Source organism: Ruditapes philippinarum, unplaced genomic scaffold, assembly GCF_026571515.1.
Source record: "Ruditapes philippinarum isolate M1 unplaced genomic scaffold, ASM2657151v2 ctg194_1_1_1_1, whole genome shotgun sequence".
NCBI lineage: Eukaryota > Metazoa > Mollusca > Bivalvia > Venerida > Veneridae > Ruditapes > Ruditapes philippinarum.
The window spans coordinates 218,052-245,822 of record NW_026853964.1 but is presented as its reverse complement, the minus strand read 5'-3'; the positions used below and the strand labels follow the sequence as shown (position 1 = coordinate 245,822).

At 29.9% G+C, this 27,771-nt stretch overlaps 2 protein-coding genes across 3 annotated transcripts in view; both read right to left on the bottom strand.

Moving 5' to 3' along the window:
- LOC132738527 (cubilin-like) overlaps positions 1-3,001 on the bottom strand; it is a 52,755-nt gene extending 49,754 nt beyond the window's left edge. Inside the window, exons 1-3 of one of the 2 annotated variants that reach the window (XM_060726030.1) lie at positions 2,863-3,001; positions 2,440-2,483; positions 877-961 (exon numbers count right to left, since the gene is read on the bottom strand). In XM_060726030.1, the coding sequence (XP_060582013.1) occupies positions 877-937 (61 nt within the window). In that variant the 5' untranslated portion in view covers positions 938-961; positions 2,440-2,483; positions 2,863-3,001. The remainder of the gene's footprint in view (positions 1-876; positions 962-2,439; positions 2,484-2,862) is intronic. The other variant, XM_060726031.1, reaches the window with a different exon arrangement.
- An 8,385-nt stretch (positions 3,002-11,386) lies between these two features.
- LOC132738516 (uncharacterized) lies at positions 11,387-27,245 on the bottom strand. The gene is made up of 5 exons (XM_060726018.1): positions 26,870-27,245; positions 25,777-25,936; positions 22,824-22,972; positions 12,697-12,811; positions 11,387-11,642 (listed from the first exon to the last, which is right to left on the bottom strand). The coding sequence occupies exons 1-5, from the start codon at positions 26,889-26,891 to the stop codon at positions 11,456-11,458; spliced, it is 633 nt and encodes a 210-aa protein (XP_060582001.1). The 5' UTR covers positions 26,892-27,245; the 3' UTR covers positions 11,387-11,455.
- Positions 27,246-27,771: the final 526 nt, after the last annotated feature.

Here is a 27,771-nt window from a genome sequence, read left to right as displayed (position 1 = left end):
TAAAAATAACCCAAAATAAAAATTTAAATATTTCTTTATAATCTTTTTTTACATTTTAAGAATTTAAGAATAAATAGTTTGTTATGTGCCCATGATGACCTGTACATGTTACAAATTTATACGTTATGCTTTCAAATTTTTTAACATTAGTTCCTTTAAGCAAGTTCAATACAAATGAATTGGCAATGTAAAAGAATTTTAAGTTGTGGTTATAATAAGAAAGACTGCTGCTGATTAAAATGCATGACAAAGAATTTTCATTAAAAAAAAATGATAACCATGTAAATCTTATCTCAACAACTGGACAATGAAGTTTCATATATCTGTACTTTGGTTGTTGAAAAAATGAACTTGTGTTGATATCCAAGGTTACTTTTTAACAATTGAAAGGTTAAGAGCAGTTTGTTGAAGAGGTCCAGAGATGACAAAAAAAATTATTGTTCACTCTTTACTTTGCTAAAAATTTATTCATTTGACTGCAGAAATTATAATACTGTGACAGGACTTCTTGCTAAAATTATACTATTTTGATAATATATTATTTTAGACTTTAAAATGTTTTTTCTTTCAATGGCAACATGGCAAAGCAACCAAATATCAGAATGAAAAAAAATGAAACTATTCCAAGAAATATGATAAGATCTTAGTGTGCAAGAATTATCCCTGTCAAAGCTCATAAAAAAGATGAAACTAAGATAATATCAGGGGCTGTCTAAAACCTAGTGAGCAATTAAAATTTAATAAAATTGCCATACATCCTCTAAAAAATGTCCTTCCCCTAAAAAAATAACCATGGATGATTGATTCATTATTTAAAATTTAAAATGGTAAATAACTGGGGATGTTTAATAGTGAATATAAGGTATACAATCATACCTTTTATGACAAAACCATTTGCAAGAAGCACTGCAAACAGCAGATACAGTTCTCTCATCATGCTTTATTGTAGCACACTTTTCCCCTATAACAAAAAATCACTTGTATTAAGTTATATAAAAAAATATCATAATTATTGTAATAATTACAAATCAACAAAACTATCTATATGTTTGTATGGACAGACAGACGATGAATGCAAAAAACAATATTTTGTCAATGGTATTCTTGGTGAGAGGGTACCAGACCGTGGATATATATTCTACCTGGGATCTGACCAAAGTTTTGAAACATTAATATGGATGCCTGGAAAATCTTGGTAAACTTGTGCTGGTGCATGGGCTTCGGCACACCCTTCTCGGTGACTTTAATGTCAGGTGCTGATGGAATGGTACTAGAGCCTAGGGACGGGATGTCAGATGTATCCACTGTGGTGAACGCTGACAAAAATTGTTGGTTCAGAATGGAAGCTTTTTTAGGTTCCCGTCAGAGAGGAAAGGAGCAATCCCAGCACTGTCAGTCTGTCACACTTCTTACTCTAATGAAAGAATAAAGTTTCTTGCTGTTGGGTGTCCTCCTGCACCATATCCGATACATACAAATGAATGAGTACCTGTAGAATACCTGTACAATGATTCCAGGGCTCTGATATGGCAGGGCTAAACCCTTTTAAAGCCCCTCTCCTTTTGACAAACTTTAAATACTACTTCATATTGGTGTCATCACTTTTATATTAATAATATTCACTTACACTTCCAGTTTACACTGTTGTATAATCATTACAGCAAAATGTTACAAACATTCTAAACTTTATATGGAACTTCTCCTGTCCAGTGTGGATCTAGCTTGATTTTAAATTCATGAACACTTTTTGAGTCTACTACATTTTTGGGCAACTTATTCCATGTTTTAATTACATGTTATGTATTCTCTTGATTTAAAACGAATTATCACATGCAATCACAGAGCAAGTGTTGTATGAAAGATTGAAAGATTTGGAAGGCCTTAAAAAATTTGCATTATTAAACTGATTCAAGCAATGAGTTGTTCTACTACAAGGCATTTCTAGTTTTAAATCATGACATCTTCTTGATGCCGAATAACTAACAAAAGTAAAATCATCAAAGCCTTTAGCAATTTAGAATGTCTGAATCATATCCCCTCCTAATCTACGACGAGTTAGACTTGACTGCTTACGTTTTCAAACAGTCAATGTTGCATAGATCTTTCAATGATTGAAACTATAGTTTTGTTACTATAAAGATAGAAGATGTTTAGCCTTTTTCTGCAACAAAGGTGAAAAAATAGACTTCAAAATTTGAAAGAATGGAGTAAAAGAAGTACTAAATTTCATAAAGTATACAAATAATGTTATTACGCAGTAATTATAATTACGGCTAATTAACACCTGGAAGTCACTTTCATTTTTTCATGGAACAATTGGTATGAACCGGTTTATGTGCAGTACGCCTCAAATTATTAACATTTCATTTAAACAAAACAATGACATTACATAATATCATGCAGATTTAAACATCATATGATCATAAATAAATACTGTACCTTATGCACTGGTTAGCTTTAAACAGAAACCGAAAGCTCAATTTCTGAAAATGCAAATGAATAACTTTCTGATTTTTTTTAATTTGTAAAAGATCTTTCAATGATTGAAACTTTAGTTTTGTCTGTTTGTTACTCTACTAAAGATAAAAGAAATTTAGCCTTTAGAAAAAAATAGACTCGTAAATTTGAAAGAATGGAATAAAAGAAGTACTAATTTTCATTAAGTATACAAATAATGTAATTCTGCAGTAATTATAATTACTGCTAATTAACACCCGGAAGTCACTTTCTTTTTCAATGAACATTTGGTATGAACCGGTTTATGTACGCCTCAAATTATTAACATTTCATTTCAACAAAACAATGTCATTACATAATATCATGCAGATTTAAACATCATTTGATCATAAATAAATACTGTACCTTATGCACTGGTTTGCTTTAAACCGAAAGCTCAATTTCTGAAAATGCAAATGAATAACTTTCTGATTTTTTTTAATTTGCAACCAGCGGTGTGTGTGTGCAAAGTACAATTTGTGGGAACCGCTATTAAGCTTCAACAACACTAAATATTTTCGGTCTGATGTTGCATTATCTAATTACCGCAAGACAACACGACCATGACTACTTTAAAACATGGAATATATATCAAAAATATATTTTATATATGTTTATTTTATACTGATCAGACTAAATTTGTACTTTTTGACCTTTCTTTTAAAAAAAATAGTAATTAAATCTTACGGGAAGCTGGAACTAATAATAACTGTACCGAATGTAAAATGTCAGGCGTTGACAGATGTCCAGTCTTCTTTAACTGAAGACTGATATTCAGATAGCTGGAATAAGCATTGTCCCGCAGTAATTCAAAGTCTGCAACGCTCGCTCGGTTTTCAAATCGCAAGACGCACGGTTCTGTAAATATTCCTCGTACGGTATCTATTACATTAGTTATATACATGTATAACATGCTGACGAGATATATATGAGAGGATTTGACCCGAATGATACAAATATAGGTTATAATTATGTCAGCAAGGCTGTGTTCTCCCGTTGTCGAATAACGAATTTATTATAATGCTAAATGGTTTATTGACGTGAAGTTCATGCAAGACACATCGCAAGAAGAAGAAAAAATTTACGTAAATATGACATCAGTCGTTCAACGGCTACGCGAGCGCTTCCAAGGAAAAGTAATTTAATGATACTGTAAAGTCATCATTGCCGGGTATTTTTTTTTACTTTTATTTTTGAAGTAATGGTATTTTAAAGATCCTGTATGTTGTGATCAAAGTGGTTGACCACACCACGGGTTTATATTACAATAATAAAAATCCGTCGGTGACCACACTTAGTGAAATTATATATATGTACATAATTATGCAAATAAAACAATTTTCAAACATCAAAGAATATGTAAAATATGCACTGCAAATATTTGTGCATATTATAATTATGTAATCATCAAAATATATGCATTCCTTTCTTATTGTAAAATTTGACTTAAACTTTATAGAAAATAAATTTCTAATTACCTACATATTTTTACATAAAATGTTAAATTCTGTAATATCTCTATAAATGATGCTTTTTGGAACCTACAATATTGGTAAATCTTAAGTTGAGCATCATATTTATGATTTTAAACGAGACATATGCCATAAAGAACAAAACGCAAAAAATATGCAAATACCAGGTCTTTCAAATATTTGAAAGACTCTGCAACAGGTATATAGTAAACCGTCTATATGATATAGAAATACATTATAATTGTTATGTGTGCGTGCTTTGGTTCTTCACGGTATATACGGCATAGTAAACTATACAAAGTGTTTAAGCCAATCAGAATTCGAGAAGTTTATTTGCATTATTATATTTTATTCCAGATTCACCGACGTTAACCAAAAACAGTTTTGGATTTTCACAAAAATATTGGTCAATGCATGTTAGATGCGAACTGTCACCGGTTTCTATACATGCAAATACATTTTGTTAGAGTATTTAAGATAAAATGAAATAAATAAATAAATAAATAAATAAATAAATAAATAAATAAATAAATAAATAAATAAATTAAATAATAATAATAACATAACAGAACAAATATATAATAATAATAATAATAATAATAATAATAATAATAATAATAATAATAATAATAATAATAATAATAATAATAATAATGATGATGATGAAATAAATAAGTAAAACAAATATTTCAGTAATTATTATTTGCTTGAATGATAATATTATTGGAGCGAAACCTTAGCCTTGGAAAACACAGTTTCAATATTAATTCTATTTTAGGATATATTAGCACCCGCTTGAAAGAAATCAAAGTCACGTGTACAGCTAGGAGCTGCGGACATGTTATATCGTAAAATGTTGAATGAGTTAGCAATACTTATTTTTAATTTACACACTGAAAAATAATTGTTTCTAACAAAGATATAAAATATACACATCATTTAAACATGTAAAGATGTGTGCCATTTTTCTTTTCGGCCGAAGACTGTTTGTTTTCACCCTGACTTTCGGTGAAATTCAACGGAAAGAAATGAACAAAAGCTGGATTTTTATTGGCCGTTTTAGAATTTCACACTGATTTCTTGGAATTTCATTGGTCATTCTAAGATTTGTATAATAATAATAATAATAATAATAATAATAATAATAATAATAATAATAATAATAATGATAATAATAATAATAATAATAATAATAATAATAATAATAATAATGAGTTTATAAAATGATTGCTTTATTTAAAAGCGTATTCATCCAAATAAGTTTAAGATCTTTTTTTTAATAATAAACTTGCCTGATAAAAGATTTGTGACATTCATATAGATACATGTATATTTTGTTAAAATAATCAGTGTCATTATTATCATTAATATACATTATTTATTGTTAGGATTTTTGTCATACGGCGGGGATCCCAAAGAAAAATATACAGCAATCAAGCTGTTAGTCTTCGGGTAAGTACCGTCATCATATTGATGCATAGGAGAGCAAATATGTCTGTCTGTCTGTTCGTCTGTCTATTTGTTTGTCTTTTGTGTGGGTTTAATGTACTAAAAGCAAGATAATATACAAAAATGTAGTTGACAAAGATTTATAGGGCAAGACCTTGTCGTTTCTATAGATATCACGTTAAACATGCACTACTCTCAGATACATTTTCTACTTTGCTTTTTACAAAATCTCCCTAACACATAAATATACATGTGCGTGAAATGGCTGAAACCAGAATTTTAGGTCCTTCTAATGCAGCGTCTTTACAGCATATTTTATATTTACAATTTTTATGTATTTTTAAAAAAAAAATTGCAGATCTTTTGGTCACGTGATTCTGGCCAGGGCAAATCTGTTCTCATGCATGGTAGCTATCAAGGTTATGGAGGTAGAAAAGCAATTTTTTTTACGATGCTGGTAAACGAGGCCACCATTATGAAGAAAATCAGTCAAACGTATTAACGTTAATATGGAAATTTCGTTTCAACTTGTTTTTAAGCATAAAATAAAAAGAAAATGTGTTTATTTGTTGTGTAAGATGTAATTTTATTTCATCTCATGAACTTTAAAAACAGTATTCTCACTCGTGGCTACGCCATCGTGATAATACTGTTTTTAAAGCCCACTCGAGGAAATAAAATTTCATCTTACAAACAAACAAACAAACAAACAAATATCCTCTATATGTCACAAGAATTGAAGGAGCATGTTAACACGAACGTATGTACGAAAACAACGGAAGTACCGATGGTTCTCATTTAAACAGATCACCATAATGTGAAAGAGGCACTGTTTAGCAGGCGTGTACAGAGCAACGGAAGAAAACGATAGATCATCTTACAGTGTATTATGCCAAATGAGAACTGTAATAAGATACCAAAAAATAAAATGATTCTAAAGGGAATGAAAATGATAGCATATCTTAGCATAATGGGTCTTTAAATAAATTGTTTCCATTCCAAAAATTTGAAGTCAAGACCAAACATAAGAATAATTTATCGTGAATAGTTATACATGTAGCTGTATATTTTTAAATCTTTGTACGGGAATAAATCAGTTTTTCTTTTTAAACAGAAGACCTAAGTCATCATGTTTTATTTACTATACTTAAATGCTTAAAATCAAATGCTCCGTGTTACATGTATATTGAGGCAGTAATGTAATGTGGTTATTTTCTCTGTTTGAAAAATATACCTAGTTCATAAGTTCATATAAAACATCTACAAGAGTCTTATATCATGTATATTATGCCTGCATTAGGTAGCAAGGAGATTATCTTTGTACGTGTATGTACTGTCTGGACCGGTCATTCATCGTCGTATACACACGTTATATATTCCGTACATGTATACTACACACCGTGGCTGCCTAAAGCCGAGGAGATTGACCTGACAGATTAGGAGGAGACAACGAAGAAGGATACTAGTGAACGTGAGCCCCAAGTACGGTAAGACGGCTTGGACGGCGGTGCCATTCGCTGGCATAACAGCCCTTTTCAGGGCTATAGTAAAAAGGGCTGTAGTAACTTTTTTTTATATTGTCTCAGGTTACTGTAAATTTAGATTCTCATTGGCCGCCGTACAGTGATCTACTTTTGGCTCAAAATTCACATCTGTGGCTAATACTCCTTGTAAATTGCATGGTGGTAAATATCACAACTTTGTGTTTCAGAATTAACATCGTAAGGACATGACTGGTGACATGTCCGGGGTCCGTACTTCCTAAGCAGCGTGGCCGAGTGGTTAACGCGCCGGACTAGTAATGGATTGCTGACGCGTGGGTTCAACCCCTGTCAGGGGCAAGCCGTTGTTTCCTTGAGCTAGAAACTTTACATTCATTGCTTAGTACTGGGTTGTTCCACGGATTCGAGAGTGTTTTAATAAGCTTATAGCTTCCAACACAATCCAACTAAAATAAATTTGTATAAACTAAACTGCTTTTGTGCCTTCACAGACGGATAGACCGTCATATTAAACATGGACTACTACATGTACATACATACTGTGGGTTACCGACCATAGGTTTATTCATGATACACAGATTTTCATCGTCCCCGTGTTGGGCTGCCTTCGATATTTTATTTTCTAAAAAGAATAAAAACTCAAACTATTTCTTGAAAATGTTTAATTTATAACAAAAACAATTTACAAAGACAGTATCATGGGTAATGGCACACCAAGCCTCAGAAATGAAGTTATTTTTCTCTGAAGAAAATGGTAATAACGAACTGTGAAAAAAAACCCCAAAAAGAAACCAACAACAACCACAAAAAAGTCTGTCATCAACGTATCAAGAAGCAAACAAGGTAATGTTTTGTTCTCTTACACAAATGCTAAAATTAAATGGTACATAAATAAAGTGTAAAGAAAATGTAAAGTAACAATAAATTCAGTCTGTTATTTCACAAACATACTGTTAAAGTCCAATTTTATTTAGCTAAAAATGAATATCTAATTTATGAGGATAAACCATCGAGAATATTTAATATACAAGGGTAAATCATGAAGAAAATTTAATTTATGACGGTAAATCATGAAGAATATTTAATTTATGAGGATAAATTATGAAGAATATTTAATTTATGAGGGTAAATCGTGAAGAATATTTAATTTATGAGGATAAATCATGAAGAATATTTAATATACATGTATGAGGATATACCAAGGATAATTTATCTATGAGGGTAAATCATGAAGAATATTTAATCTATGAGGGTAAATCATGAAGAATATTTATTCTATGAGGGTAAATCATGAAGAATATTAAATCTATGAGGATATATACCATGGAGAATATTTAATAAAGGGGGATAAACGATGGAGAATATTTAATCTATGATAATAAACCATGGGTCATATTTAGTCTTTGAGGATAATCCATGGAGAATATTTAATCTATAAGGATAAACCATAGCGCATATTTGAGTTTTGATTTTTTATCCTGATTTTAATCCTAATTCATAAATCTTTGTGAACACGAGGCCAGGTTCTTTACTCGCGGCGAGGGAAAATCAAGTATTTTCATAAACATTAAAGGAGTTAATCCGATGAGTTTTCTTTTTGAATATCTTAAATGAACGTGTTCAGCTTTTATGTTTGGAACAGTCCATTATTAATTTTATGATTATTAAGTTGAAATTTGAAATATATTCGGCCAATAGTACATTGCCTGGTCATACTGAATTTAAATGTAGGCTGGCCTAGCTCTATACTGATGGAAAAGGCCAATTTCTTTTGGCCCTAGTAGGTTAAGGGACAGTGAAACAAAACGTCCATTGTAGTGTTGTGCAGCCGAAAAATGATAAAATTCATTTACAAAAAAAAAAGGAATAAATATGCATGATGATTTTCTTTTAAACGCAAATATTTATATATATAATCATTTTCTAAAAGGTCATATCTTTAAAACAAAATTTGTGAAATTTCACATATGTTAAGTTACAAATATTATATGTTTCAATAACAGATGTCAAATTTAAAATTATGTAACTGGAAGATTAAAATGCGACTTTACTTCTTTGTCCAATCAACTGTGCTAAAAGTTTTATAATATATAGGTGATAAGGTCAATTAAGCTGTCTGTACTTATCATGTTGTTAAACCTTATGACTGATAAAATATCCAGGTGATGATTGTTGTTATAAATTCTATGTTGCTATGTTACATTATTTTGTATTGAAACCTGATTGGTCATTTTGTTATTTAAGACACAAAAATGTTAAAATTCTATTGGTCAGTTAAAACGAAATCAATTTTAGAATTATTGTAAAGATATATGTAGAAAATTTAGAGACAGTTAGATTTTGGATTTCCAAGTGATAACATTGTGGCTTTCCACTAGAAATAATTGTTACTGTTTTTAATATTAATTTGTAAACATCAGGATAACCTGTGCATATGTTATATATTATCTGTGGTATTCCACTAAGAAAGAAACATTAAAATATAAAACGGAACATTGTGTTGTGATTCAATCCACATTCAGTAGAACTATAATTTAGCGCATAACACGTGGCGGGAATCAGTGTCTTTCCAAACCTCTCAATTTAGCAAGCGAGACTACGAATTCCAATTCCCCAAGAAGAACAACAATGAGTTTCACATATGGAATACCATTCAGAAGTGAAAAATCATGTGGACAATGTGGACTTTATCATAATAACAGACAGGAGAAGTGTTGTGCAAAAATGGCAAGATGCAACAAATGTAAAAGAATTGGACATTTTGCACGAGTTTGTCTACGTCCAGCAGTTAGTGAAAAGTCAAACCAATCAAAACAACGCGATCAACAACGTATGACAACTTTTATAAGATGCAAGACAGCCGAAAATACATTACCATTTTACAATGAAGATGATGCCTACTTTAAGAAGAACCAAACAAACAACTCCGTAAGTAATGTTTCAACAGCAGAATTTCAGAAGTTGAAATCTTTGACTGATTCAAAGACTAAAACTATTACCGGTTTAAAAGCAGAAAATATGGCCCTTGTTTTAAAAAATCAAAAACTTAAGAATTTTAATAAAACACTACAGAATAAGGTTTCCCTAAAAAAATTAAAAATAAGTCAACTTAAAAAAACATTTTTACATAAAAACAACTCGCTTAAGAAAATAATTAGGGCGAACTCTTCAAAATTAAAAATAATGAACAAACTTATATTAAAATTTAAAAAACTAAATAACAATTATAAACAACTAAGGCTAAGACACAACCAAAAAGCTTATAAAATAAAAATAATAAAATCAAGAAAAAACAACAAAATAAATAACCTTAAAAATAAAAACCACAACTTAAAAAACAAAATTGCTCAGTTAAAAAACAAAACTAAATATCTATGTCAAAAAAAAGGAAACAAAAATCAAAATCTTTCAAGTACATGCAAAACCGTGTTCCCACATGAATGGAGAGGTCAATATCATCATGGAAGACAACAAGGACAGAGGGGGCAATACAACAGAAATAGACGTCATTAAAACTGTGTTGTTTACAATAAGACAGTGATTAGGATATTTATTTTTAGTGAATGGTACTTACGCTTTTCAGCAAATCGGTGCTTTATATTCAAGTATATATTTCTGTAACTGAATATCTTATGTAAACAGTATTCTAATTTAATGATATTTATTTTTGTTATATAAAATTTATGCTTCATTTCACAGGAGTGAAATAGTCTTAAAGGAGGGAGAAGTGTTGTGCAGCCGAAAAATGATAAAATTCATTTACAAAAAAAAAAGGAATAAATATGCATGATGATTTTCTTTTAAACGCAAATATTTATATATATAATCATTTTCTAAAAGGTCATATCTTTAAAACAAAATTTGTGAAATTTCACATATGTTAAGTTACAAATATTATATGTTTCAATAACAGATGTTCAAATTAAAATTATGTAACTGGAAGATTAAAATGCGACTTTACTTCTTTGTCCAATCAACTGTGCTAAAAAGTTTTATAATATATAGGTGATAAGGTCAATTAAGCTGTCTGTACTTATCATGTTGTTAAACCTTATGACTGATAAAATATCCAGGTGATTGATTGTTGTTATAAATTCTATGTTGCTATGTTACATTATTTTGTATTGAAAACCTGATTGGTCATTTTGTTATTTAAGACACAAAAATGTTAAAATTCTATGGTCAGTTAAAAACGAAATCAATTTTAGAATTATTGTTAAAGATATATGTAGAAAATTTAGAGACAGTTAGATTTTGGATTTCCAAGTGATAACATTGTGGCTTTCCACTAGAAATAATTGTTACTGTTTTTAATATTAATTTGTAAACATCAGGATAACCTGTGCATATGTTATATATTATCTGTGGTATTCCACTAAGAAAGAAACATTAAAATATAAAACGGAACATTGTGTTGTGATTCAATCCACATTCAGTAGAACTATAATTTAGCGCATAACAGTAGAACATTCCATGAATTCTGGAATTCAGTTCAAGAATATAGGAATCGTCTGGTTATTTATGATTCTTCTACAATTAAAGCAACATTGTCAAAGACACGGAGAGAATGAACAATAAGGTGTTCATAACAGGCGTTCCATGGCCGCTGCAAGCGCCCTTCAAACTAGAAAGGTACGTATCCCAAATAGCGAGTGACGTGGGCGATCCGGAGCATACGGTCGTTATCTCGGTCATAAAACCCTCTGTCATAGTGTCTGCAAGCCTATGTAAATAAAAAGAGAATGTATTTTAAAGTTACATAACATTAACGCCAACACAAAGGCAGGCACCAAAGAACATCAAAATTCTTAAAAAGAAGTGTGCTTGATATATATACATAATCAAAGCGCTGAAAGCAATGATACTATTATGGACAACGGAATCAGAGATGATATCTATGTCTCTGACGAAATGCTCGAAGCTGCTCACAGCAAGCACGATTAAATGCATAGCTATGTAATTTCATTTTGTTTGTGTACAATGTACTTGTCTTATTATATTGATAAATGTGAAATTGTCATTTATTTTAACTTCTTTACAATTCATTTATTATTATGTAAGTTAGTGTAATAATTTTACAGTAAATGGACCCCATTGGAAATAAGCTTTTAGCTTAATGGTTACATAGAACATACTCGTTAATTAATCTTATAATTATTTTTGTTGCATTTATGTGTGTGTTTTTATATACTAGTATATGCAAGTTGATATATGTGATGACATTGTATGTGTATATGTCTATTCCCTGAATAAATCGATACGATGTAGAGTTCATGCCATTCAGATATAAAGTTGAATTATTTTTAATGAGGAGGTTACCGATGCAAACGATTTCATGAAAGTAGTTCTCGTACCCTACACAAAGAAAAATACCATTTACGAACCTACAATTTGTTATAACTCAATACGCATTCGTGATATACTAGTATCGTTATTTCAGCAAAATAGTGTGTGTATTTGCTTACATTATTACATATTGAACATAAGCCCCTTAAATTCATTTTCAAATTTACTCTTTAAGGTCCTACTCTTGCATTGAAACATGGCCAGCGATTGTCGTTAAAAAGTGCAAGGAAGACCGTACGTAAGATTCAATGAGACATCAGGTGTTTTGATTAAAATGTAATGTTAACAAGTATGAAAACTAATAACGAAGCTAACAGTGTACTGTTTCCTTAAGTCTCTATGATAAAATGTGACTCGGATATTTGCATTATAAAAAGTGTATGTCAAATCTTAAATTATGAGAGTTGTCTATCAACTTTACAAATACTTACGTGCATATTTCTGATACTGATGGATTTGTCAAGGCGTCAACAGCCGTGTCAAAATCACCCAAGGATGTCTTTATAGCGCCCATGTCGGCGCTTGTAGCGCAACTGAAGGGCTCGACTGAAAAATATTTAAACATGATTGTATTTCATATATCTGTTATATTTGTATAGGCGTCATTTTTTCTTATCTGTTTTTTATAACACATGGACATGTGGGTGCGCCTATAAGATTCCTAGGAAAATATAATGAAAAACCTGGAAAATGGGAGATCCCTCGGAATGAATGATATGAACAAAATTATAGGAAAATTGCAGACTCTGTTGTGAAACCTTAAACCCTACGGAATCTCGAACACTTCTATACCTCGAACACTTCTTTACCTCGAATTTTCATAAGAAACTAAACCAATGCACCCTTAGCCTTTTAGCTTATTCTACGCTTCATTGACGTATAGATCAGGTATCAAGGTATTATATATACGTCAATGAAGCCATCTGAAGTACCTATAATGTGTACATAATTTCTGTTCAAATTCTTTGTGTGGTGACTGACTGTCATTCCAATATAAAAACATGTTCAATTGGTCGTCTGCTACATTACCCAAAATACTTTATAAAATGTTTGTGGACAATGTCAATAAAGTTACTCTCGGCTTATTGAAGTACTTAGTTAGAAAACTTCCCGCCTATATGACTGAAATACTGTTGGGAAAAAAGGCGTAAAATGAAACAAACAAAAATTGAAGTACTTATTGGCCACGGCTTAATGATAGACAAGTTCTTACCATGGGATATAAGTCAACAATACAAGTCTTAAAAGGCAATTGAAATATCTCAAAGTGTTCAAATGTTTTATTTAAGGTTTTTAAATAATTGTTCAATATTGAAATCACAATGTACGGAGAGGTAAACGCAATACCTATAACTTATTTCTCGCGTATATACGAATCAATTTCAGCTTTATTCATTGTTGCTGATTTCTGCCAATTTAGTTTGTTCGAGGCTTCGAAAGTCGAAGATGAAGACGAAGGTAATATGCCCACTTATTGTGTCTTTTGAAGATATACTTAATAAAATTTATATATAAGACCTTAAATGTCTATGAAAGTTGGCCAATTCCCGGGGGTCTTCAAACAGGTATGTTTGACACGATCACGGCTTTTCTGAAAGCGATTATACGAGTGGTCAATACCCGTGATCTCTGTAATAATTATATTATTCTCTTTTTTGTTGGATATACACCATGTACACCCATTTTATGATAAATTTAATCAAATATTTTCTATTTCATTATGGAACGCACAGTATCGTAATGAATCGTTAAGGATATGGACCATCTGTTCTATTAATGACATTTGTTGTGATTTTTAAATGAATGTGAGTAAAGTTGTATAATAATAATAACCTTGACTTAAGAGTAAAATATAATAAGAATAATCTTCTAAAAATGATAATGATTAAATACATGAACATAAACTTACATATGGCACAATCTAAGAATTTATCGTTTTTCGTGCTTTTAATTTACGACAAGTATATATCAACACAAAAAATGTATTACTTTTCCCTATAGATCTAATACGTTCCCCTTTCCCAAGAGTATTCTTTTGGGATCCGTTGTTATTCATGGACAAGGCTAGAGCTATCGTTCTTCAATGAAACAAGTAAACATGATATGCTTAATTTGATTTGACATAAAACGCTGTGAATGAATTTTATTTCATGCTTTCCAGTGTTTTATTGTAATATATCAGATGATTTTATTCTGATAAACCACTAGTGAAATTTATAAAATATAATTTTCACTGTAGCCGGACTATATCTGATTGCGGATGAAAAGAAAATCAAACTAGATGGAATAACAGGCAGAAATAATTGCCGTCAATGCGTAAATTTTGCTTCTTTAGGAAAAGACAGTCGATGTCATCATACATCATGTAAAAATGTAACAAAATAAGAAGAGAAAATTAACAGAACTATATTTCAAAGTTGATGATGTGACGTCATGATATGATGACGTCACATAGGAGAATACGTGACGTTACGCGGCAAAATCAGTAAAAATATACTTAAAATCCCTTAAAAAGCATGAAATAAAAAGAAAATTCATTTGTTTTACATATAAGATTGAAATATATTTCATTCGTGAACACCAGCTATTATATTTTCACTCGTGGCTACGCCACCCGTGAAAATATTGCATCTGGTGTTCACTCAGTGAAATTATATTTCAATCTTACATGCAAAACAAACAAATATCCTCTATATAATTAATAGAAAACATTAGACGTTTTCCAACGTGTAATTTATGCACCTGTCTCTATTGTCTGAGAAGGACATGAAAGGTTTTCTAAAAGTTTAGTTTCGTATGCAATATGGATTTTAATCATCACACAGAATTAATATATTACATTAACGAAATATACAAGCCAGTTTCACTTTGCATTTGTAATAAAGACATAAACGGTAATTAATTTGACGCATTCACACGCATGTATTCTGCACAATAATTTGTCATTTTGCACAAGACTTAAATCAAAAGCAATGATACCAGTTCTGCATTAACAATCTTCAATACTATTCCTTACAATGGCATACATACATTTGAAATTTTGCATTTCTGTATGTAAAACATTATAATACTGCACGTTTGTAACGTCATTTTTCATTGGATAATCGTGACGTTTATATAGTTTTATTTCATGCTTTCCAGTGATTTATTGTAATATATCAGATGATTATATTCTGATAAACCATTAGTGAAATTTATAAAATATAATTTTCACTGTAGCCGGACTATATCTGAATGCGGATGAAAAGAAAATCATAACTAAATGGAATAACAGGCAGAAATTAATGCCGTCGTGCGTAAATTTTGCTTCTTTAGGAAAAGAAAGTCGATGTCAACATACATCATGTTAAAAACGTAACAAAATTAAAGAAATTTAACAGACCTATATTTCAAAATTGATTATGTGACGTCATGATGTGATGACGTCACAAAGGAGAATGCGTGACGTTACGCGGCAAAACCAGTAAAAAAATACTTAAAATCACTTAAAAAGAATGAAATAAAAAGAAAATTTATTTGTTTTACATATAAGATTGAAAAATATTTCATTCGTGAACACCAGCTATTATATTTTCACTCGTGGCTACGCCACTCGTGAAAATATTGCATCTGGTGTTCACTCAGTGAAATTATATTTCAATCTTACATGCAAAACAAACAAATATCCTCTATATATATACACGGCTGCTGTCGATTCATGAAGAAATCTTACTTGTTTTCTCTCAAAATGATGCTTGCTGTATTATAAATGCGTTATAAAGATTGTTGACTGGTTATATGGCCGTATATAAACGGCTGTTTGCAATATAACCCTCGCCTGACGGCTCGGGTTATATTTACAAATAGCCGTTTATATAGGGCCATATAACCTGTCAACGATCTTTATAACTAATAATAGACATAGAAGATGCACAAATGTAAATTATGTATTCATAAGAATGCAATCAACACACATTGATTGTAACTTTCAGATATAAACATGTCATCAAGATAAATATACTTTTGGCGAATACTCCCCTCCATACAAAGATGACTTTTGTGTATCATAATTTTCAGCAAAAAATCTATATTCCGGCTTAATTGAGTTCGCCGTAGCTTTCGGCCCTTAGTTTATACAAATTTATACTATCAGCTCTATTGTGTTGGCTGCTATAAGCTTATTATATAAAACACACTCGAGTCCGTTCCTGGAACCAACCAGTACTAAGCAATAAATGTAGTTTCTTGCTCTAAGATTGATGTATCCTCCGGCCCTATTCAGCGGCAATTATTACACATAACACACAAAAAAACTTTCATGAAATATTTATGATATATAAACAATGTTTTTGTTAACACATAACTTCAATGTGAATGGTTAATTTATATCAAAGAAACGTATATTTGGAAAGCCACTGGATTCATTCGCGAGCGGGTTAACAATGTCAATGTTCAATTGTCACTTAAAACCTTTCAAAAAAACCTTTGTAAAACACGTAAATGAAAGGGTCTAAAATTTATTGTGTCAACTTTATAACAAAATATAATTCGGAAATGCTGCAAATTCTTGTAGAAGTGTTACCAATTAGTAATAACTTGACAAGTTTGCTGTAAATTGTTGGTATAAGCATAAAATATTGTTGTATTAAATTATGCAGACGAAAATGAGCCGTGCCTTTACTATTCAACTCAAACGATTCATTATTTTTATTATTATTATTATTATTATTATTATTATTATTATTATTATTCTTATTATTATTATTATTTATTATTATTATCATCATTATTATTATTATTATTATCATCATTATTATTATTATCATTATTATCATTATTATTATTATTATTATTATTATTATTATTAGTGTCATCTTTTCCTATCTATTTTTGATAACACATGTACACATACTTTGGCGAGCCTCAAGAAAAAAATCTTTAAAAGGGGAAATCCCTCGGAATAAATGAAAGCAACAAAAAAATATTGAAAATTGCAGACTATGTTTAGAAACCTAACAACTACGGAATCTCGAACACTTCTTTATCTCGAACACTTCTTTACCACGAACCTATGTACACATTCAAATAACTGTTCGAGGTTTCGAAGTTCTAGTGTTTGACACACATACAGTTTTCATAAGCAACTACACAAATTCAATCTTAGTCCCCTAGCTTATTGTACGCTTGTTTTATTTTTTCTGTTTGGTAAATTAGTCACCATGAAAAATAATTTGAAATATTCTATTGAGACTGTAATTAGGTACACATTTTAGGGACTTCAGATGGCTTCATTGACGTATACATAATTGACACCTTATATCAATCCTTCAAGTGGTCGTCTGCTACATTAACACTTCATACAATGTTTGTGGACGATCTGTCAATAAAATTACTCTCGACTTATTGAAATACTTATTGGCCAAGGCCAAAGATAACACAACTCTTACCATGGGAGTAAGAGTAAACTTCTTAACGGGCAATTGAAATATCTGTTAGTTTTTCAAATATTTCAATAAACGTTCTTCAATAAGTGTTAAATATTGAAACTACTACGTACGGAACGTCAAATACAATATTTCTATTGTTCGCAATATTTGGATAATAGATTTATCCCACAGTGAATTAAGAATAGTCAATAGTAGCTTGTTTTAATGGAGTGTCAGAAACCATTCACCCCCCTCCCCCCCCCCAAAAAAAAGAATAATTATTAATACACAAAATAAACAAACATAAAAACAATGTTAAGCCCATCACGATGTAAAGTTTGGTTCGATTGCACATTGTGTACAATGATCTGGCTCATTTATGAGTGGTAATGGAATATACTAACCTAATCAAATACCATTTATATTTGGTGTGAACTAAAACAATTTGGTTTTAATCTAGAAATAAGTGCCCTCCAAGTGTTCTACAAATATTTTGAAAAATGACTGCGACATTAAATGAATAAAAATAGGCTTGCAAATCAATATTATATTGAAAAATTATATGATTTCAATACATGACATTTTGAGTATTTTATACTGGATTTTTGTTTCTGTAGCTTAACATATATAGTAGATAACACATTTGCAAATATCTTTTCTGAAGGAATTTGTTTTAGCTGATGTCTAAGATTTTGCTAAATCTATATCTGGTTACATCGATTTGAGCTAATATTCGAAATTGCTTGAATTGCGCAACGTTACGAAATGTGGAAATTTTTCTAACCTTAAAAAATGGGTTTTGTATAAAATATTGATCTATTTAGAAAAAAATCTATTTGCAGACTAACATTAGTTTGCCTGTCATTTGGTCTTTTCAGCAGCAATTATAATTACATACTTAACACGAGAACAAAAAACTTCCATAAAATATTTATGATGTATAAACAATTTTTGTTGGCACATCACTGCAATATAAATAATTAATTTATATCACAGAAGCATGTATGTTCAAATAAATAAAAAATAAATTGAAACATCCCAGGTCTATAATAAATAAACACAAGGAATGAAACGCCTTTTGACAACCCGATAGACCTTTCCGCGAATTTAACGGTCGGAAAAAATCAATGGCAACAAATGTCGGCGCCACTTCAATAACAAACAAACAAAAATGCACCGTATTCCACCGCTGGTATTTTACCTCAGCTCATTTCATATTGATTTTTATTAATTGTCATTTTTTTGCTTTTATGTCAAAAAAATAAATAAAATGATTTGGACTCCATGCGCTGAAGATATTAACAATGGATTCAGCTCCGGGCTGAATATACTAATACTAAGTATAATATTGGTCTTGATTCTACTTTTGACCATATCTTTAATATAAGGAGGTGACAACACACATTGATTTATCCAGTATTCAGCAAAACCAAGCTCCTGCAATGATTTTTTAATATAAGCTACCCAAGAGTAGTGATATACATTTCGACGGTCCAATTCAGACATTAGTTTTTCAGATTTTAAATAAATGATTTTGCACCAAAAATTTAGGACTGTAAATTTCATGACATAATCATTTGGTAGAATACCAAGCTCTCCGAAATAACATGACACTAGCAATAAACTTTTTGGTATTCATTATAGGAGTTTAAGATATTTCTACTGAAACTATTTTACAATATCAAGGTTACCTATACACTACACTTCTAACAAAAAAGAAGTGACCATGGAATCAAAAAGTTGCAATTGTAAATCCATATCAAGACAAAGAGTTATGGATTTTTTAAGTACAGCAAACATAGCTTTTCTAGATTGGTCACAAAGATGTTTAGTAGTTTTATTGAACTTACCATTAAAATTAAACTTAACATCTAAGTAACTAAAATCCTCAACAATACAATTATGGCATTGTTTAAGTAAAAAGGTGTATTTCTACCCTTCCCTTTAAAAAATAGACTGTATTTACTTGGAGTTTCCATACCTCGCAATACAAAGACAAAGCATCTAGTGCTGACTGAAAATCAGATAAGGAAGTAACTTTGGCTTCACACCACGAAATTTTCATGAAATTTCATAGCGTGCGTAACTTGCTGCTGTAAAAAAGCATTTGTTGATTTCATCATAAAGAATTGCCCATAAAGTTGCATTTTGGTATTTTTGTATGTTTTTTTTCTTATATGTTGATGGCACAATTTCATGAACCCTATTTTAAAGTTTTACCAAGAAATCTAGCCTTGGCGCAGTGTAGACGTAGCAACCATAAACTCCCTATTGAAAGGGTTCAGTATATAAATTTTGATCATCATTTAAGAAATTGTCATCTGTGTTGAAATAATTCTTAATCAGGTGACGAGTTCCATTATTTTTTCTTTAGTGTCCTCATTTTAAAATTTATCGTAGAAAAGTACTTACCTTTTAATTTATGAAGAGGTAACATGTTTAAATAACAGCAATTATTTAAAAGTACTGATAAAACTGTATTAGTAAAATTGTCTGTTTTTGCACAAAGAATAATGTCTGTTATGGAATAATGTTTACCACCTTCTAGTGTATCTCTATTGTCAAGTATTGTCTTGATTTTCATTATTTGTTTTTATGTATTTTATCTAATTATGATCTTTTTTCATCTTTAATGATGTTTTATGACATTTGTACTTCCTATTTAATGTTAGTGAAACTAGTCATACGGACATAGCGTGGGATTTCATGGACCCCATGTTGTGATTACGCTATGAGGTCAGGAATTTTCATGGTGCGGTTGCATTATGTTACTAGTATTTCATCTCTTTCTAGTCTCTCATCTCTGTAAGTCATACATCAATATCTCTAGTCTTAGTTTTGTATTTATCATGCAAATTAGTTTGTCTACTAGCTTTATTTACTCATTTGTATTATGTTGTTGTTAATGCTCATTTGTTTGTGAAATTTGCGGTGTATAACACTGATGCCCATATGGGCCTAGTTTAAATAAAACTTGAAACTTGAGGCTAGGGTTACGTTTCCCAATGGGGTTTTGGGGTTTTACTTATGTTTCGATTTAATAAAAGAACGCAAATATAGGTAAACAATTTTACACCTTAAAAATTTAGAATCTATTAAAAAAACTTATGATTTAGAAAATAGATTATTAGAAAACAATATATTCAGCCCAGTGACGCCAGCGCATGGAGTCCAAGTCAAAATATTTTGTTGACATTTGAGTAAAGATTGGCAATTCAGTATTATGTAATGCTTTGATTTAAGATATCATCGGTTGTAAAAGGTATAATTTTGTATTGTGTATCGAAATGACTAAACCAATTTGTTGAAATTGATTTTCCACTCGTATAATAAGATAAAATTTGTATCGAGTTTACGAAAGGCGTTGCGTTGCATTCCTTGTGTTTATTTATTGTATAGAGGCGTATATTTGACTGATGCCTTAACTATTTGCTTATATTTCTCAATTACTGATAGAATATCAAGCTCCTTTGTTTATATCAAAGAACATATTTGCAAAGCCATTGGATACATTCGCGAGCGGTTAAGAATTGACTTTGAAAAAAAAAGAAAACTTTCAAAATGACGGTTGCATTGTAACAAACACGTAAATGAAAGAGTATACAATTTATTGTGTAAACGTTATTACAGAATGTAATTGGAAAATTCTTGTAGAAGATACATTACTGTAACCGATTAGGAATAACTTGACAAGTTTGCAGTTGTTATAAGTTAAAAACATTCTACAGTAGTATACGAAAATGACCCGTACCTTTATTGTAAAACAAAAACGATTCATGATTATGATTATCATTATCATCTGATAAAACGACCAATTACAATTACGTTTTGATTACAAAATGTAATAAACATTACATTTTTATCTAAAATAAGATCATTTACCATTACGTTTTGATTACAAAATGTAATAAACATTACATTTTTATCTAAAATAAGATCATTTACCATAACGTTTTGATTACAAAATGTAATAAACATTACCATTTTTATTTTAAAATAAGATCATTTACCATTACGTTTTGAATTACAAAATGTAATAAACATTACATTTTATTTAAAATAAGATCATTTACCATAACGTTTTGATTACAAAATGTAATAAACATTACATTTTTGTCAAAAATAAGATCATTTACCATTACGTTTTTGATTACAAAATTAATAAACATTACATTTTTGTCTAAAATAAGATCATTTACCATTACGTTTTGATTACAAAATGTAATAAACATTACATTTTTATCTAAAATAAGATCATTTACCATTACGTTTTGATTACAAAATGTAATAAACATTACATTTTTATCTAAAATAAGATCATTTACCATTACGTTTTGATTACAAAATGTAATAAACATTACATTTTTATCTAAAATAAGATCATTTACCATTACGTTTTGATTACAAAATGTAATAAACATTACATTTTTATCTAAAATAAGATCATTTACCATAACGTTTTGATTACAAAATGTAATAAACTTTACATTTTTATCTAAAATAAGATCATTTACCATTACGTTTTGATTACAAAATGTAATAAACTTTACATTTTTATCTAAAATAAGATCATTTACCATTACGTTTTGATTACAAAATGTAATAAACATTACATTTTTATTTAAAATAAGATCATTTGTACCATTACGTTTGATTAAACGTTAAATAACTTTCATTTCTTTAATAACTATTAAATCTAGATTAAATCTAAATTAAATCCAATAATTCTGTATTTGATACCATTATTATTAATTACAACATTGTTAATTACTAAATTATTCATCACCATTTACTTCTTTGTTAGGTAAAGAAATATATCTTACCAGTATTTTTATTAAAAAGACGCATTACCATTACTACAATTACTATTTGAATAATGATAATAATACCAGTTACCATTACTATAACATTATTCATCTTCATTACTTTTTGGTTAAAAAATATATCTTGCCAGTATTTCTTTCTTAAAAAGACGCATTACCATTACTACAATTATTATTTGAATAAAAATAATACCAGTTACCATTACTATTACACTATTCATCTTCATTACTTTTTGGTTAAGAAATATATCTAACCATTACTTCTTTACTAAGAAGACGCATTACCATTACTACAATTACTATTTGAATAATAATAATAATATCAGTTACCATTACTATTCGATGTAAACTGGTTACAAAGATAGGAGTACCCCGTAGACAGTGTTGTCCCATCACCAAAAAATTTCGTCACATCGCTGTATCCTGAGCATGCCTGAATGACATTTTCTACACATGTGTTGATAGCACTCAGTTGTGACCTGAAATGTACACGTTACTGAGCTCAATTGTGCCCAACTACTTACACGTTTTAAAGCATATTTGTGCCTTGCAATGTACACGTCATAGAGTTAAATTGTGTTATATAATATACATGTTATAAAGATTAATTGTGCCCCGCAATGTACCTGTTTTAAATTTCAATTGCGCATTGCAATGTTTTTATTTACGATTGCATTGTGCTAGATATGTACACGTTATTAAGCCCATTAATTGTGTAATGCAATGTACTTATTACAATTGAATTATGCCGTGCAATGTACACGATATAAATCTCAACTGTGCCCTGCAATGTGCTTATTTCAATTGCTATTTTGTTTGATATGTACACGTTATATAGCTCAATTGTGCCCTGTAATGTACTTATTACAAATGAATTGTGCCGTTCTATGTACTTAAATGAATTGTGTCGTGCAGTGTACACGATATAAATCGCAATTGTGCCTTGCAATGTGCTTATTACAATTGCTATTGTATTTAATATGTACACGTTGTTAAGCTCAAGTGCGCCCTTTAATGTACTTATTACAATTGAATTGTGCCGTGCAATGTACACGATATGAATATCAATTGTGCCCTGCAATGAGCTTATTTCAATTGCTGTTGTGCTTGATATGTACACGTTATTGAGCTCAATTGTGCCCTTCCATGTACTTATTACAATTGAATTGTACCCTTCCATGTACTTATTACAATTGAATTGTGTCCTGCAATTTACACGTTAAATTAATATTACTCTAAATTTTGCCCTTCAATGTACCTAATAAATTGAATTGTGCCCTACAATTTAAACGTTATAACGCTCCTTTGTGCCCTGCAATGTACCGGTTATAAATATATGTACTCTTTATAAAGCCTTATTCCGCACTGCAATGCTGGGTCACATTAGAAAACATGGTCGTGACCCGAATAAGAGTCGATACCAAGAACCTTTTTGAGAGAAGAAGCCATGCTCCACCACAAATAATGTTAAAATGTTTAAGATCGTAACTGGTTTAGGCTGCACATTTTCATTCAAGTAAAGAAAAAAGTTAAAATACCGAACTTAAAAAAATATAAAAAAAATGCTCTGTGTTGCAGTTTGAATCGGAATATTTGCCCCTTAGGTACCTTCCGATTAAGTGGATTCGACGCTTGTCTATTTGGCGGAGCACGCGACTCATCCGGCAACGCCATGTCAGATCAAATTTCCAGCACGTGTGTGAAACTAACGGAAACACCATTCCGATATTCCCGAAAAGAATGTTTTCAGAAATGAATAAATAGTTACAACATAAACCTAAACGTTACTTTGTCAAATTTTATACAAAATATGACATACTTTGCTTTTAGTGTCACCATAGCTTTTGTTTCGTTGTGAAATTGTTCTAATTGGTGAAAATTCATTTGTACTGCTAAAGGGATATTTGTTACCAGTACTTACTATTCACTAAAAAAATAACGGAAGCCGTAATACAAACCGTTTTGTCTTTACACAAACATTTACTTACGTTCAAATAACGCGTCATTTGATTTTATACTTACTTACAAAAATTAATCCGTAGGTTGATATAAATTGTTTTGTTTTCTCAGTGATTGTAATAATTTTATGGCTTCGGTGACATTACTACGGGTATATATTTTAATAAATGCATACAAAATGTCACTCAATTCAATTCAATTGCAATAGTAAATTTCAATTTCTTCCCTCGAATTCAACTGCTAAATATTGCCAAATTTAATCTTAATGGTAAACGCATACACTTACGTAGAAAATGTTACTTAATTTAACTTAAATAGAATCTAGTAAAAGGGAAGTTATTTATAAACAAAAATCTCACAAAATTTGATTTTAACAGTAAAACGTATGTGTATACGTACAAAATGTCACTCTATTTAAGTTAAATAGTATAAACGGAATAACGTATGTACAATGTTTTTACTATTTAATTTTAATGTCTCTCTATTAAATTTCAATAGTAAAAAGTATATACTTGCGTTAAAAATTTCATTTTCTTTTTAATTGCAAAAGTAAAAAAATCACTTGCGGACTGAATGGCACAAGAGTAACAAGAAATATTTTTAAAAAATATAATTGTTTAACATGCAAAAGTATATTATTTTTAAGTTTTCAATACAAAAAAGAAATGTAAGAAATGCTTGCAGAACAATGTCATGATAATTATTTCTTGTAGCTATTAAGAAAATACGCATTTTGTAAACATTGAAATTAAATTATAGCACATAAATATTGATGATTTTTCAAAAAAGAACAACTTCTATTTTAGGTGTTCTCTTTACTTGTTTTCCGTTTGACTTTATAAATTTTGTAATCATTTACAAATTAACCTAAAAGTAAAAGAACTACCCTCATTCCTGTACATGTTATTTTAGAACTATCCTTTATAATGATTTTAAAGTGGCAAAACTATCCCTTACATTTGATCATAGAGCTATTATTAAAATTTTATTTTAGAATAGTAAGAACTATCCTTTCATTTTTTTTAGTAAAAAAGAATTCACGTACGCACACAATATCACAAATAGTAAAAGAAGAAATGAGCCGCGTCATGACAAAACCAACATAATGGGTTTGCGACCAGCATAGATCCAGACCAGCCTGCGCATCCGCGCAGTCTGATCAGGATCCATGCTGTTCGCTATCAGTTTCTCTACTTGTTATAGGGTTTGTAAGCGAACAGCATGGATCCTGATCAGGCTGCGCGGATGCGCAGGCTGGTCTGGATCCATGCTGGGCGCAAACGCATTACGTTGGTTTTGTCGTGACGCGGCTCAAATTACTTACGTGCAAAAAGTCGCGGCATTATTAGTGGTATCAATTATTGGCAGAGCGTATTCTGTGGTAAGGCCTCTGGTATCAAAACAATCATACAGGTCCAAATTTAGCTCTGAATACGTACACACTCCATCAGTACCACCGTACCATAAACACAGAGCAAAAAACACTGTAATAAATAAAAAAGTGATCAGTAATGAAGATTAGTGTTTATTGTTATTATTTTTTTGGTTATTTTCACGTGCTATTCTCACGTGCTATTTTCACGTGCCACATGAACAATGGTACAGTAAAACCTCTGCAGAGCAACCACCTTCTGGGAGAGGAAGGTGTTGGTTGTTGCTGAAAGGTGTTACTGTAGACAGGAATAGACAGGATTTTCTTGGCAGGAATTAACTAAAATGTTGTCAAACGAGTTGTTAAAAAAACAACGTTCAATTTGAAATTATTTGTCAGTCAAAGTATTAAAACGTAAATAAATCGATAATTTCTTTCCATACAAAATACGTAATCACAATACCTTTACTATACATGTAGTAAAAATCATAAGAGACAGTTTTGTAATAATAATAATAATAATAATAATAATAATAATAAAATAATAATTATAATAATAACAATAATTATAATAAAATAATAAATAACAATAATAAATAAATAAATAATAATAATAATAATAATAATGATAATATAATAATAATATAATTATAATAATAATAATAATAATAATAATAATAATAATAATAATAATAATTATAATAATAATAATAATAATAAATAACAATAATGAATAAATAATAATAATAATGAAATAATTATAATAATGAAAATAATAATTACAATAATAATAATCATAATAATAAATAATAGTAATAAATAAATAAATTCATAAGTAAAAAAAGAAATTTAATGATAACAAGAAATGTAATAATAATAATAATAATAATTATAATAAATAATAATAAATAATAATAAATAAATTCATAAATAAAAAAAGAATAAAAGGCATAATAAGAATAATGATATGAAAAATAATTTAAAGAATAATGATATGAAAAATAATAGAAAATAAAACAAAAAGCATTTTTAAATATTAACCTACCTCGCGCTAGTATGTTAAACATGGTCGTTATTCTACCCGAATAATTCCTTTTTTGAATAACAACTTTCCTTAAAACTGCCAGTAAAAAGTTAATAGAAATCAGTAATGGTATAAACCTTATATATAAACAGTTCAATGTTGATGTAAAGAATTAACTGGGTGTTAATGAATCGTTGGTTATAAGATACCTTTATTGAACTAAACCGACTGACCAGGACACTAACGTGCTATTTACAATTAAAAAAATCTAGCCTAGTTTATTAAAGATATTTTATGATGACCATATGGCCAGATAAGCTTTAAGAAAAACATTACTTTATTAAACGTAAAGTGTAATAAATAGCAGTCTTTTCAATTCCACCACGGTTTACGTGTTTAACAAATAGCCTGGTTTTTGTAAAGATTTAAGAAAAAAATCGTTAGAAGAAAGCATTGATGTAAACTACTTAAAATAAAAACAGGGCAACTGTTTTCTCCGATGACAGCCTCGCTGTATAAGACGAGCAGGGACCTAAATTTGAAAAAACAAAAAAAAAAAACAATTAGTGAGTTTTACTTACACGAATGCTCACAGATGAAGAATCAGAAAAATTAAGATTAACATTTATACCGGGTCTATACGCATGTTTACTTAGTGTATACATGTCTGTATTACTGTATTTTTTGTTTAAAATTTGCAGTTCAGCGATTGTGTAAACATTCAATGAAGTGACAACTCAGAATTCAAGGATATAGCTGACGCCTGAGTGGTTGTTATGTTGCAGATAGGTATGTCTCAGAGGCAGGTTGATCTCACTTTGAATGTTTCCCACAGTGACAATGCGTTTCCAATTAGAAGAAAATATTGCACAATTACATGGTGTAGATCGTTCTAAGTGTGCAAAAATGCATAAGACTGATTG